The 14,254-nt window shown below is 46.8% G+C and overlaps 1 protein-coding gene across 5 annotated transcripts in view; it reads right to left on the bottom strand.

The window, feature by feature from the left end:
* The window catches only part of LOC119972434 (copine-3-like), a 108,678-nt gene that overhangs the window by 60,258 nt on the left and 34,166 nt on the right, over positions 1–14,254 (bottom strand). For 3 of the 5 annotated variants that reach the window (XM_038809120.1, XM_038809119.1, XM_038809117.1), the window contains exon 2: positions 1,973–2,131. In XM_038809120.1, coding sequence (XP_038665048.1) covers positions 1,973–2,101 — 129 coding nt within the window. In that variant the 5' untranslated portion in view covers positions 2,102–2,131. Of the gene's footprint in view, positions 1–1,972; positions 2,132–2,757; positions 2,780–14,254 lie in introns of those variants that run through there. The other 2 variants (XM_038809121.1, XM_038809122.1) reach the window with 2 other exon arrangements.

Raw genomic sequence — 14,254 nt, forward strand, 5'->3', positions numbered from 1 at the left:
AAGAGCTCCCCCATACTTTCCAGGATCTTGAGCGTTCCTGCACTCGTCCTGGGACCAAAGCAAGGTGTGCCACAACTCTTAGGTATTCACTTTGATTCTAGTCACTGGTCCTGCTATTCTACGATGGGTGAGTTTTCTTTTGGGGTTGGGGGGAGGGGGGTCTCCACTAGCTTTCGACCAGGCAATATCCCAATTCTCTTAAGCACCTCACAATTGTGTACACCTTAGCTCAAACATCAACCTCACTGCATTTTTTCTCAGTGACTCCAATATCAGATAACACCTTTGTTTATGATCTTTGCTCCTGGACTGAGCTACTTATAAACACCTAGTGCAGGCAGTAAGAAAAATAGAATTATAGGAGGTCTATGGGAAGCAATGTACGCATGAACCGAAAGGGAATGAATCCTAAGAAAGAAAAGCAAATAGCTCAGGCATGAAAAAGAGCAGAGTGCTTGTAGTAGAGTACCAGATTGTGAACAGGTCTGTTGGAAATTAATTCTGGAAAACTACACCATCAGGACCACTGTGGCCTATGGGAGAGAGGGTTCATGGAAATGTGCACATTAAACTCATGAGGTAAAAGCTTCTGTCAGATAGGATGCCAGACCTGCCCCGTGAATACCGAACTGTATATTGTGTGCTGCCACCAATCCGCAGTGTGATGCGGGTCCTTGTGGTTGTACAAGATGTAACTTTGTTGTCCAGACTATTTATGGTGAAAATTAACTTTTATTTGAAGTGTTGTACTGAAAACAGGCTGACAAGACACACTGATTACCCACTCACATTTACACAAAAGAACAAGACCATGTTATGAATATGTAACAAATTTCCAGATACAGGTGATCAACTTTGCAGCAGGATGAAGGGAAAACAAAAGAAACCATCAGGCTCCATAATGAGCTGATGGCTGGTCAGACAAGGGGTTTCTGAGGACAATGGATCTTGATTGAACCACCCTGGATGAACCCTGGATAAACAGGAGTATCCTGTTTTTTCCATTAACCAGTTGGGCTCTGGATGGGACAAGAGAACTCTAGTCAGTTGTGGGCGTATACCTATGACTAGCGGACTAGTGTAAAGAAAGCAACATCGGAACAGATCTTCAGCGATAACCTGGGAGTCCGCAGGCACAACCATTGTAAGAAGAGACCCTGGATTTTTGAGCCCAGAGAAGATATCCACATCGAGTGATCGTAACCTGACCAGCCTCCTTCACTAAGTGCGGGTAATACTTAGAGCTCAGTTCTGAGTTCTGGCAAAGTTCGTTATTTTGGTTTATGGATCCCACAAAGGGATTACAACATTTTCAGGAGGCAGCACAGGAATAACAACAGAATTGTTTCCTTCTGTGCTGTAGTTTTCTACCATTCTGTGAATCAGCAATTTCAAGTGACTAGGATAGGGGTGGTGAGACGGGAGGGAGGATAAAGGAGCATGTTAAAGGTTGTAATTCCTTTCAACCAATCTTTCTACAGCAAGCAGTCATGAGAACCAATGAAAACAACATACAAAGCAAGAATTTCTCTCATCACGATTACTATTTACAATGCGACAACAAAAAGTAAACATTGGAAAATGGAACCAAAAAAGAAAATGCTGGAAAATCTCAGCAGGTCTGGCAGCATCTGTAGGGGGAGGAAAGAGCTAATGTTGCGAGTCCAGGTGACCCTTTGTCAAAGCTTTGACAATTTCCAGCATTTGAGATTTTCCAGCCTTTTCTCTTTTGGTTTCGATTCCAGCATCCGCAGTAATTTGCTTTTATTGGAAAATGAAAATGGGTTGGGAAAAGATGAGAAAACAGCTAAATGCTAATATTAAATACTGATTAAACTATGTCGCAGAGTCTTGAAATAGATTACTAAAAGTAAACTGCATCTTAAAAAAAATTCTATCTGTTCATCAAGGACCTGAAAAATAATTTTCACAACAAACATTAAAGAAATATACATTGGGGAGAACACCTTACCTCAGCCCATTGATTCTCGCCAGTACTTATGAAATACACACATAATGGATCAGATTTGGAACCAACATCTTTATCCAACAGATTCTCGCATGAGATGCTCAGTTCAACTTTAGTCACACACTGTGCCATCTGCTAACTTGCCAAATACTGAAAAATATCCTGTAGAACAATTAAGTAAACTGTCAACTTTCAAATCACGAATTAATGTGCATAAATTAAATATTTATACAAAACACTATTTGATTTAATGGTGGAGAGACGGTGTAGTGTTAATGTCACCGGACTTGTAATTCAGAGGCTCAGGCCAATGTTCTTGGGACAAGGATTCAAATCCCACCATGGCAGCGGGTGGAACATAAATTCAACCAATCGTCTGGAATTTAAAAGCTGATCTCATTAATGGTGACCATAAAATCATTGTTGATTGTCATAAAAACCCATCTGGTTCACAGATGTCCTTTAGGGAAGGAAATCTGCTATCATACCTGGTCTAGCCTACAAGTGATTCCAGACCCATTGCAACATGGTTGATTCTTAACCACCCTCTGAAATGGAAATGGCAAGCCACTCAGTTCAAGAAATGGGCATCAAATGCTGGCCTCATCAGCGACATCCACACACCATGAAAGAATACATAAAAAGCTCCCTCGCTACTTGCCCCACTATTATCAAGACAAGCATGCAAGCTGCTTGGCTGCTCCCTATACTATACAGAGGTAAAAGAGTCACTGAATTTCCTTCTTACAGGAAGCTTCTTAACCTTGGCCCAGCAGCTTCTTGTTCACCTGGCCAAAGCTGAAAACCACTCCAGTAAATACAGGAATAAGCTACAATCCTACAAGTCTGTGGAAAGGTATTTGGTACCCCTCTCCTGTGGTTAAAGATAGCATGATATAATACTCAACATACAACTCAGCATTACTTACAGGAATTGTTGTAACTTATCTCCAATTAGTTTAAGCATGTAGACAAGTCAAACGGATATTGTAACATCCATTATTTAACACTACTAGAAGCTCTTTGTGTACAAGTTAGCAGTCAACAAAATAAGTCTGATCGATGGGGGAAGAAAACGTATAAATTAAAATTTTAAAACATTTTAAATTTTTTTTCCAATTTAGGGGAAATTTAGTGTCGCCAGTCCACATATCCTGCACATCTTTAGGTTGTATGTGTGTGTGTGTGTGTGTGGGGGGGGGAGGGGGGGGGGGGGGGGAGACCCACACAGACACGGAATGTGCAAACTCCACACGGACAGTGACCCGGGGCCAGGATCGAACCCGGGTCCTCAGCACCATTAGGCAGCAGTGCTAACCACTTGCGCCACCCAACGTACAAATTAAATGTCCAAAATAAGAATTCGAAAGGAACCGAATTTTTGATACACATATCAATTTGCCAAACATCTCAATTTCAAGTTCAATTTGTTTTGAATTTGCATCAACAACTGTTGGAAAGTAACAGTTCGCCACACGGTTTAGGGGCTGGTTTAGCTCACTGGACTAAATCGCTGGCTTTTAAAGCAGACCAAGCAGGCCAGCAGCACGGTTCGATTCACGTACCAGCCTCCGGACAGGCGCCGGAATGTGGCGACTCGGGGCTTTTCACAGTAACTTCATTGAAGCCTTCAAGTGACAATAAGCGATTTTCATTTTTCATTTCACTACGTTTGATTACATTTAGGTGTTCTGACCAATTCACCTATATGAGATCATGATTAAATTACAACAATAGTCTGTTACAAAGTATTATATGTAACAATGCAATTCCAGTCATCCATAAACCATGTCCTTGGCTTACTTTGAAGTACCAGGAAGTGTAACCGAATGCTTCATCGCATGCAAATGTTAATCATTCACCTTCGGATTAAATCTGGTTAAGCTAAGGATAAACTAAAAGCACCCCACTCCCTTTACTTTGAGATATTTTAGAAAAACTTTCCCAGAGCCATAATCTAATTATAATATCAGGGCGTTATTGCCAAATGCACAGCTTACAAACATTTTTGTTTGGCTAAACCTGTTTGAAGAAATGCAAAAGATAATTAATAGCAGCCCAGCATAAACATAGGTGAAGTCACTATTTATCAAGTGAAGATATTTAGGGTGTGTCAAAGTAACATCTCCATCTGTTACTTCTGGGAATTAAGACTGCATTAAATCAAGATATCGGATTTATCCAAATTCAATATGCAGATTCCAACACACCTGACTTTGTAGCCCAATCACGGCCAAAGCATTGATGCTTTTAACGTTGATGTGCCAGCAAACTAAGTAATTTCACACTGTTTATAGTTTGCATAATGAAAGACTTAAACAAAAAAAATCACAACAAATGTAGCTGCAGTCTCTCGTAATTGTGGTAATTCATGTTCCTTTTGTTACAGTTCGAGAATATGGGCAGAATTGGGATCTCCAGCACTGACAATTTGCATCGATAATGTAAATGTAGCAAAACATCCCAGGGTATTTCAAATAGACACCGACACTGAGCCTCAGAAGGATGTACAAGAACTGCTATATCTAGACAGGTATATGAATGGGCGGGAACAGAGGGAAGTAGACCTTGGAAAATAGGAGACAGGTTTAGATAAAGGATCTGGATCGGCGCAGGCTGGGAGGGACGAAGGGCCTGTTCCTGTGCTATAATTTTCTTTGTTCTTTGTTCTTTGCTAGCCAAAAGCTTGATCAAAGAGGTAGGTTTAAAAGCAGGAGATCAAGGTAGAGAAACAGATGTTGAGGGAAGGAATTCTAGAGCTTACAGGATTTGAAGAGCTACGGTGTAGCCATGCTGGCCACGCAAAATGGACACTGAGCCAAACTAAAATGGAAGGCTGCTGGGAAACAGACAGTTCAGCCAGAACAGCAGTCTGCAAAGAGCAGTTTGCATTCTGCAGCAGCAGAAACCAGTTTGGGCTCAGGTGAAAAGACCTTAGCTAGGTGCAAATGGCAAAACGCTTTGCATGCTAATGAGGCCATCAGACTTGAACACCCACACAATAGATACATTTGGTTCTGAATGGACACATTCCAATCAAGACCCAGACATCGAGGCACCAGAAACCTCCAAACAAAAGGACATAAGAAACGCCCCCTCCATCACGGAGACCCCCTCGCATTGGGGAATTAATCCAGTATCGATAAGAAATTGATCCAATAGGTAGAGCCCGCCCGAGAAGAGGGAAGGACAACGGAACCCCTATAAAAGATAGGGACCTCGTGTTGTCCGGTCTGTTAAAACCCGTGCTCCGGCCCCGACTGACACCTGGTATCCTGACTCCAGCCGTTGAGCACCAGCCGCCGAAACCGTAAGTTCAACGCTCGCTACGCGATCCAAGCCCGCTAGACTCCCAAGTGCCAGAACGCTTGCTGAAGGCTGCAGACAAAACCAGGACGAAGGCCTCGTTCTCTGACCTTGCCTGTTCCTGTTAGATAAGTATTCTGTTTGCTTATGTTTAGTTGTAGCTTAGTCTCTTAGTGTGTGCATGAGTATTTATTATTAACTGTATAATAAATATTGATCGTTTGAACTTGACTAATCGGTGTATCGTCTTTATTACTTTGAACTTGACCTTGGAATACTTGTGACGTTGCCTATACGGCAACTGGCGACTCCAGAGCTAAATAATTACATAGAACAGAGCCTAGCAGTGTTAAGCACACGTCGAACTCGGAGGCGTGTTAATACACTCCAATAAACGCGTTTTACGCCCATAGTAAAACGTGCAACATTTAGTGGCGACATCCGCCGGGACCCTGTTGTAAGTGGAAACACCACAGTGTCCAGGACCCTGAAATTTGAATTAGAACTCCAAATTGCAGAGAAAGAAAGAGATCACAAGTATTCAAGGTGTTCAAAATAATAAGCGAAATTCGGAAGTGTGTTTAGTGCATGCGTACTAACAGGGCTGTAAGGTAAAACTGGAAGCTTTTTGTTGCGACAAACTTTCGGTAGTTTTGTGATCGGAAAATAGCGTAAGCCGTACCCTTTTTACGAAACACCACCCCAGCAACCCCCTGTTCCAAATTATAAAAAGAGAGTCAGAGGAAATGGCCATGCAGGCAATGGAACGTCTGATGGATCCAGCAAAGTTTGTGGTCGCAGCGACCAGCAGCAGTAGCAGAGTAGGCCAGTGTCCCACGTGGGAGCTGGAACTCCGCAAATATTTACAAGGAAAGGGATGGCCCCTTTGGAAAGAGTTTTGTGCAAATGAGGAGACAGGTCCCGGGAGTATAGGTCATACTTGGTGGGAGAACCTCTCTCAAATACACAAAAAGAGTTTAGGTAAAGCACGCAAGCCGATGGCGATTGTGTCCTGCTTGGCACAGTTGCGAGGCGCAGAGGAGGTCATCAGGACGCTCCGGGCAGATTTAGAGGAAAGGAATCGCATGAGTAAGGTCGATGTCAGGGACATCGAGAAAGAAAACCTGGAATTAAAAGGGAAGTTGGCAGAGAAGGATAGAGAGGTGGATGATGCCAAGAGGGCTCACCAGTCTTGTCTAGCTCATCTGAACAGTTCCCAGACCCAGTATGAGAAAGCCTATCAGGACGTGCAACGTGCCGTTCTGATAAGACAGGAATCGGAAAAGCAGGTGGAGGCATTGCAGAGGCAATGTTCTGATCTCAAAGCAGCTTTGAGAGCACTCCACGCTGCAACGACCGAACAAAGACAAAGCACAGTTGACCACGCGAAATGCAGGAAACAGATTGCGGAACTGCAATCTCTGCTTTCGGTGCAGAATGGCTTCCAAAGCACCTTTGGAGCTCAGTTAGATGGGGAAAATGCCCCAGATTGGCAGGAATTAAGCGAGACAGCGCAGCGTTATGTTCAGGGAACATGTGCGCCCGCAGCTCAGCAGAAACGACAGGCACCCCAACCCCCCACAGCTCAGACCATAACCGCACCCATGAATCCCGTAACCACACAGAGGAAAGCCGAATCAGAAGGCGCCCCAGACATAACTTACACCACCCCTTTAACAGTAACCCAGCTAAGGGACGCTTGTGAAAAGATCACTCCGTTCCTCCCCACCGCAGACCCCCACCAGTTTTTCGCTAAAGTAAAACAGCAGGCTACCATGTACGGCCTGGATGAGAGAGAGCAGGTTAAGCTCACCGTGCTGAGCTTAGACCAGAGTGTAGTGGCAGCCCTCCCCGACCCACAAAACGTGGCAGGAGGCAGCCTAGAGGAGATGCACACTGCCATTTTAGATGCCATCGGGTACAATAGAGGTGACCCCGTAGAAGGCTTGAATAAGTGCAGGCAGAAGAGATCCGAACACCCCACAGCATTCGCAGGAAGGCTGTGGATTCACTTCAGCGCAGTTTTCGGACAGCTAGATAGAGCGCATTTAACCCGCGAAAACATGGTTAAGTGGACGCGCACAATTATCTCACACGCAACAGAAGCAGGACAGAGCGCTTGCAATAATTACGACCCCTCAGAAGAGGCCCATAACGAAAAATGGGTCCTCAAAAGATTGTCCCGCGCTTGGGAGCAATCGCTTCAGGCAAAAGCAAAGGTTAGATCCCCAGAAGAGGCTCAGGCTGCTGCAGATATCCAAGCAGTCAGAGAGCACCAGAAGCCCGCATGGGTAAATGAAGGCAAGAGCAGCCCTCAACAGAAAGGACAGGAATGCTATAACTGTGGACAGTTAGGGCATTGGGCAAAAGAGTGTAATGCACCCCAGCGATCTCAGAGAGGCCAGCAGACAGGCACTCTGAACCGCAACAAGGCAAAACCCATCCACAATGTAGCAGTACAGTCAGGACCCACCAATGTGGACGAGACGAACTGACGGTGTTCGGGCTCCCCCACTTGGGTCTGTGACACACTATGGGACTCATCAGGGAGGCCCGTAGTCACGGCAAAAGTCAAAGGGAAGCCCATAGAGTTACTGTGGGACACAGGAGGATCCCGCACCACCATTAACTCCACAACCACGGCACACTCAGACACGTGGCCGACCACCTCCACCATCACACTTAGCGGGTTCACCGGACACTCGCAGCAGGGACATATCACAGCACCCGTAGCGATCCAGCTAGGGAACATTAGCACAAGGCACCCCGTAGTTTTAGTAAATCTTCCCCGGACAGCAGAGCACATCCTGGGGATAGATTTTATGAACGCTCATAGCTTGTCGTTCGACCCAGTGAACCAGTGTGTCTGGCGAATGGCGAGATCAGACAGAGCCCCAGCCACCCTCACAGTAGGAGACTACGCTAATCGGATTAGCGCAGTGGGAGAGTACTCATTCGACCTGACTACACTCCACACCGACAGACAAATTAAGGCCCTACTAAACAAACACAGGACAGCATTTGCAAGTCACCGTCATGACTGTGGCAGAATGACTGGACAAGTTCATGTTACCGGACAGGACCCCCGACCGCAAAAGCAGTATAGATTTCCCCTCGAGGCAGAGGTGGAAATAGAAAAAGTTATAGGCAGCTTGTTGGACCAAGGTGTACTGAGAACGGTAGCCTCCACCAACAATGCCCCTATTTGGCCAGTGAGGAAGCCCGATGGATCATGGCGTCTGACCATCGATTATCGGGAACTCAACAAAGTAACCCCCGCAGTAGCCCCAACGGTAGCTACTAGTCCCGAGACCATGCTCAAGCAGGGTCTCAACGCCAAGTACTTCACGGTATTGGACATCAGTAATGGATTCTGGTCAATACCATTGGCAAAAGCGTGCCAATACAAATTCGCATTCACTTTTAAAACTCAGCAGTACACGTGGACATGCCTCCCACAAGGATTCCACAATTCACCCTCCATTTTCCACCGACAGCTGGCAAGTGGATTAGAAAAATTTTCCCGACCCGAATGTCTGGTACAGTATGTAGACGACCTACTACTGCAGACAGACACAAAGGCAGAGCACATTTCGCTTCTGGCCGAACTCCTGGAACTCTTAACTGAAATTGGCTGTAAAGTTAACCCGAAAAAGGCCCAAATATTGGAAAGTAAAGTGATGTATTTGGGATCAGTCATCACGCACGGCAAACGCGAGATCGAATTCAAAAGAATTGATTCGATTGTCAAATTGCCCCTTCCCCAGAATGTTTCAGCCCTCCGGTCGTTTTTAGGACTGGTTGGCTATTGTCGGAACCACATAGACGGATTCGCGACAAAAGCCGCCCCACTCTCAGACCTCCTTAAGAAAGGAGCCCCCTGGGAATGGCTTCCGCAGCATACAGGCGCTGTGGAAGAGTTGAAACGAGCCCTTAGTGCAGCACCCGCGCTGCTAGTCCCCGACCAACTTTCACCGTACGCAATAGAGGTAGCGAGCACCGATCTGACCCTCTCGGCCGTGTTGCTTCAGGAACGGCACGAGCAGCTAAGACCAGTGGCTTATGCCTCCCGACTGTTAGACCCGGTAGAACAAGGATTTTCAGCCTGTGAGAGGCACCTCCTTGCTGTCTTCTGGGCAGTGCAGTATTTCTCATACATCACCGGACTCAACCCCATCACCATTCTAACCGAACATACACCCACACAGCTACTACTAGACGGTCGACTGAAGGACGGTTCAGTTAGCCAGATTAGGGCAGCTAGGTGGACCCTACTTTTACAAGGACGGGACATTACAGTAAAACGGACACGCACCCACACATACTTAGCAGACAACCTCCAATACCCCGGACAGCCCCATGACTGTGAAATTGTAGCTCCCCTGCATAACACAGGACCCTTTTTAGCAAAAACACCCCCCAGGAAGATAGGGAACCCGAAACAAAGCCCCCAGCCCACAGACACGTGTGGACCCTTGAGGATTTATGTAGACGGTTCCTCCACAGTTTTAAATGGTGAGCGTATCACAGGATGCGGCATCTATGTAGAGGACGCGCAGGGGCGCGCTCTCGAAGAGATAGCTCTTAAGTTACCAGGTCACTTAGGCGCGCAGGCAGCAGAGCTAGCAGCCATAGCGTACATAGTGGACCACCCCGATTCTTTCCCCAGCCCAGCAGACATATATTCAGACAGCTTATATGTCTGCAATAGCCTAACAGATTTTCTGCCCCTGTGGAGGACACGAGGTTTTGTCTCCGCAGACGGAAAACCCCTTCCATCAGCCCCCTTACTCCAGCATATCCTAGAGAAAGCGAAGGACAGGACCTTCGGCATAATAAAAGTTCGAAGCCACCATAGGTCATCACCCCCTGGGAATGTAAACGCCGACGCATTGGCTAAGGCAGGTTCCAGGAGAGGACACTTATGGACCCCCCCAGCTAGCGCACCAGCTAGCGCCCCTGTGAGCGCAGTCCAAGTCTCACAGACTGATATTAAAGATCTCGTGGCAGCACAAAAACAGGACGGAGACCTCAGGGAGGTTTTCAAGGGAAACTTTGTGCCTGCTTACGAGCACTTTAAACACGCACTGACCACACATGAGGGTGTGATCATTAAGGACCAACTTTATGTGGTCCCACAGCAGGACAGGAATCAGATGATTGCCTTGTTCCATGACGGACACGGGCATCAGGGAATTGATGCAACAACGAGGCACCTCAGGCAACTCTGTTGGTGGCCTAATCTCAGGAATGATGTAACGCACTACATAGAGAATTGCCTGATTTGTGCTCAGAATAACCCGGAGCGGTATTCTAAGAAGGCACAACTTCGGCATACTCGCCCAGTTAACGGCCCTTGGACAAACCTCCAGATCGACTTTATAGGTCCATTGCCCCCTTGTCGGAATGGCTATAAATACGTTCTGGTGGTGATAGATACCTTTACCAAGTGGGTAGAGGCATTTCCCTCACGAACAAATACAGCAAAGACAGCTGCAAAGATCCTGACCCACCACATCTTCACGAGATGGGGTTTACCCCGAAGTATCGATTCGGACCAGGGATCTCACTTTACAGGACGGGTCATGAGGAACGTCCTGACAATATTCGGAATCAAACAGAACTTCCACATTGCGTATCATCCACAGTCCAGCGGGATTGTGGAGCGCATGAATCGGACCCTAAAAACTACCCTTAGGAAAATGGTTCAAGAGAACAATTCCACATGGGATTCAGTGCTCCCATTTGCACTTATGTTCATAAGGAACACTGTCTCCACATCTACAGGATACACCCCACACACACTCATGACCGGACGCCCTATGAAAGGTACAGAATTCCTTTTAGGACTGGACATGACAAGCCCCGAAGTGACGGCCCTCACACATGAAAAGGCAGTTAAAGAACTAGTTGAGACTGTGAGGTCTGCACAGATCGCAGCCGCAGTCCAGCTAGGGAAACGCCGACAGCAACGTACTGCCTGTTTCAATAAGACCGTACACACCACAGAATTCCAGGTTGGGCAACAGGTAATGTTATCTGTTTATAACCCCAGCAGTTTTTTGGCTCCAAAATATTCCGGTCCCTACTCAATTTCGGACAAAATTAGCCCCTCCGTTTACAGAATAAAGTATCCTAATGGGAAGACCGCGTGGTTCCATATAAACCAGTTAAAGGCATATGGAACACAGGCCAACCATGCTCACCATGTCCTGCTGGATGCAGCAGAACACTTCACCCCGCCCACCAGAGACACTTTTCCACCATCCCCCTCACAGACCAGTTCATCAACGGACTCGCCCACGACTCCGCCCACAGACCACTACAGACCACGCCCCGACACGCCCACAAGCTGCCACAGCAGAGACAGTAGGACAGACACTGACTCTGAAGACAGCGACAGCACACAGCCATACAGCCCACACTGCACCAACTACGACCCCGACTCCAGTGACCCCATGGAAGTCACCTACCTCAAATATCCAGAACCACCACCCGACCCCGACTACCCCGACAACACACTCGACGCTACACAATGGCACAGGGACAATTCCTACAGACTTGTCCGCAATGACGAGAGTGACCCCCGGTCACACAACTCCAAAATAGCATGCCTGATCCACACAAGGGTGTGGGATCCGGGAGAGCAGGACGACACGGTGTCTGACTCCCGACACGGCAACCCCTTTGTGACCCTGTTCACAGAGGCAGAATCAAAGTGAGGTGTCCAGATGATGCAAGATAGGAATCGTTTGAGGGAAACGATGTCCTTTCTGATGGAACCTGCACGTATGTTTGTCTTCGTTTTATGTTTGTTTGTTTCAGGAATGTACATTGTTCAGCTGAAAAGATTGTGACCACCTCACATACACGTTAGCTTGTCTGCCGAAACTTTTGAGAACTTCGGTTTGATTGGAGATCCTTTCCAAAGCTGTAAGGCCACACGCCAAATAGCTTGTCCGCAGATATCTCTGAGAACTTCAGTGATGTCCTCAGTTGGAGCATCTTGGCTCCCTTGGTTTTTTTTTTTAGGTGCCCCTCTATTTGGCGAAATAGAGGCTGCAAGTCATGGTAAACACATTCGTACCCGTTTCTCTCCAGGTTACTCAGGCAGTGGACAAACGGCACTGAGGACCCGCCCTGTCTGAGAACCAACCCTTGGTCAGCCAAGCTCGGGTATGGCACAGCACGCCCTACCCGGGGATCCCATCCAACTCGTACCCATAGCGGCCCATACGCAACTCATTCGGATGTTTATTTCCAAGTTTGTTTCATTTTACGTTAGGTAGCCCTTCGGCCGCCATCCCACATGCTATTTACATCCGGGAACATTCGGATGGTAAATCAGCAAAGCCTGCGAGACGGCTCGCAGAAGGAAGGATTGTTAGGTGTATGCTGGTCTTTAAATTCGCTTTTTGAAAAAAAATGAGGGGAGTCACAGGGTGTGACTTAGCCAGTCATTTTAAAGGGTCAATTGGGATTTGAAAGACAGATGCACTAACAAGTAAAGGTCTTAAACTGTGTATTGACAGATACTGTGCTTGATCCCAAAGGTTTCAAAGGACGAGACAGAGGTCGAAGCCAGGATTGTCAATACCGGAGGAAGAAGGAAGAGAAAGAAGAAGAACAGCAAAATGATGGAAGCCCACTTATTACTATTTAATGTCATATGTATATGTGTGGAAACAAGACACGTTTCCCCCACAACCCCCACCGTAAATGTTAGTACAGCAAACCCCCAGTGCTCAGCTCTGATCAGCGAGGTTCAGACCTGGTGTACTAAATTCATGACGTGGTACTCCATGTCCTACATAATCGAATCACTGTTGGTGATTGCGATCCTCATCATCCTAGTGCAGACCCTCAGGTTGAGGAAATGGAAGAGGAGAGCCTCTCGTTCCAGCACCTCACCCATCTATAGAGTGCAATCCCCCATCTTCGGATTCCACCAAACCCCTCAACCCCTCACTGATTACAACACTCTGTAAATAAAATTCAGCCATGTATTATATTGTTCCATACTCGACTGCCGAGTTGGGAAGTGTGATGTTGTGGTGTGAATGGTTAAGATTTTAGAGTGATTAAATGTTTAAGTTAAGGTTAAGGTTAATAGTGATAGGTAGAGGTTCCCAGTTGTAGTAATGCATGTCCCTTTGACATAGGGCCAAGTAGAAATGTTAGTTAAAAAATTTTTTTCTCTTCTTCCCATAGTTTAGAACAGAGTAGAACAGGAACTGGCAAGAGGTCAGAACACAAGGAGGCAAAGTACGTAGGTGATCCTTCACAATAGTATGATTGTGAGGATCACAAGGAGGGAATGTAGCCATGCTGGCCACGCAAAATGGACACTGAGCCAAACTAAAATGGAAGGCTGCTGGGAAACAGACAGTTCAGCCAGAACAGCAGTCTGCAAAGAGCAGTTTGCATTCTGCAGCAGCAGAAACCAGTTTGGGCTCAGGTGAAAAGACCTTAGCTAGGTGCAAATGGCAAAACGCTTTGCATGCTAATGAGGCCATCAGACTTGAACACCCACACAATAGATACATTTGGTTCTGAATGGACACATTCCAATCAAGACCCAGACATCGAGGCACCAGAAACCTCCAAACAAAAGGACATAAGAAACGCCCCCTCCATCACGGAGACCCCCTCGCATTGGGGAATTAATCCAGTATCGATAAGAAATTGATCCAATAGGTAGAGCCCGCCCGAGAAGAGGGAAGGACAACGGAACCCCTATAAAAGATAGGGACCTCGTGTTGTCCGGTCTGTTAAAACCCGTGCTCCGGCCCCGACTGACACCTGGTATCCTGACTCCAGCCGTTGAGCACCAGCCGCCGAAACCGTAAGTTCAACGCTCGCTACGCGATCCAAGCCCGCTAGACTCCCAAGTGCCAGAACGCTTGCTGAAGGCTGCAGACAAAACCAGGACGAAGGCCTCGTTCTCTGACCTTGCCTGTTCCTGTTAGATAAGTATTC

Source organism: Scyliorhinus canicula, chromosome 10, assembly GCF_902713615.1.
Source record: "Scyliorhinus canicula chromosome 10, sScyCan1.1, whole genome shotgun sequence".
Lineage (NCBI taxonomy): Eukaryota > Metazoa > Chordata > Chondrichthyes > Carcharhiniformes > Scyliorhinidae > Scyliorhinus > Scyliorhinus canicula.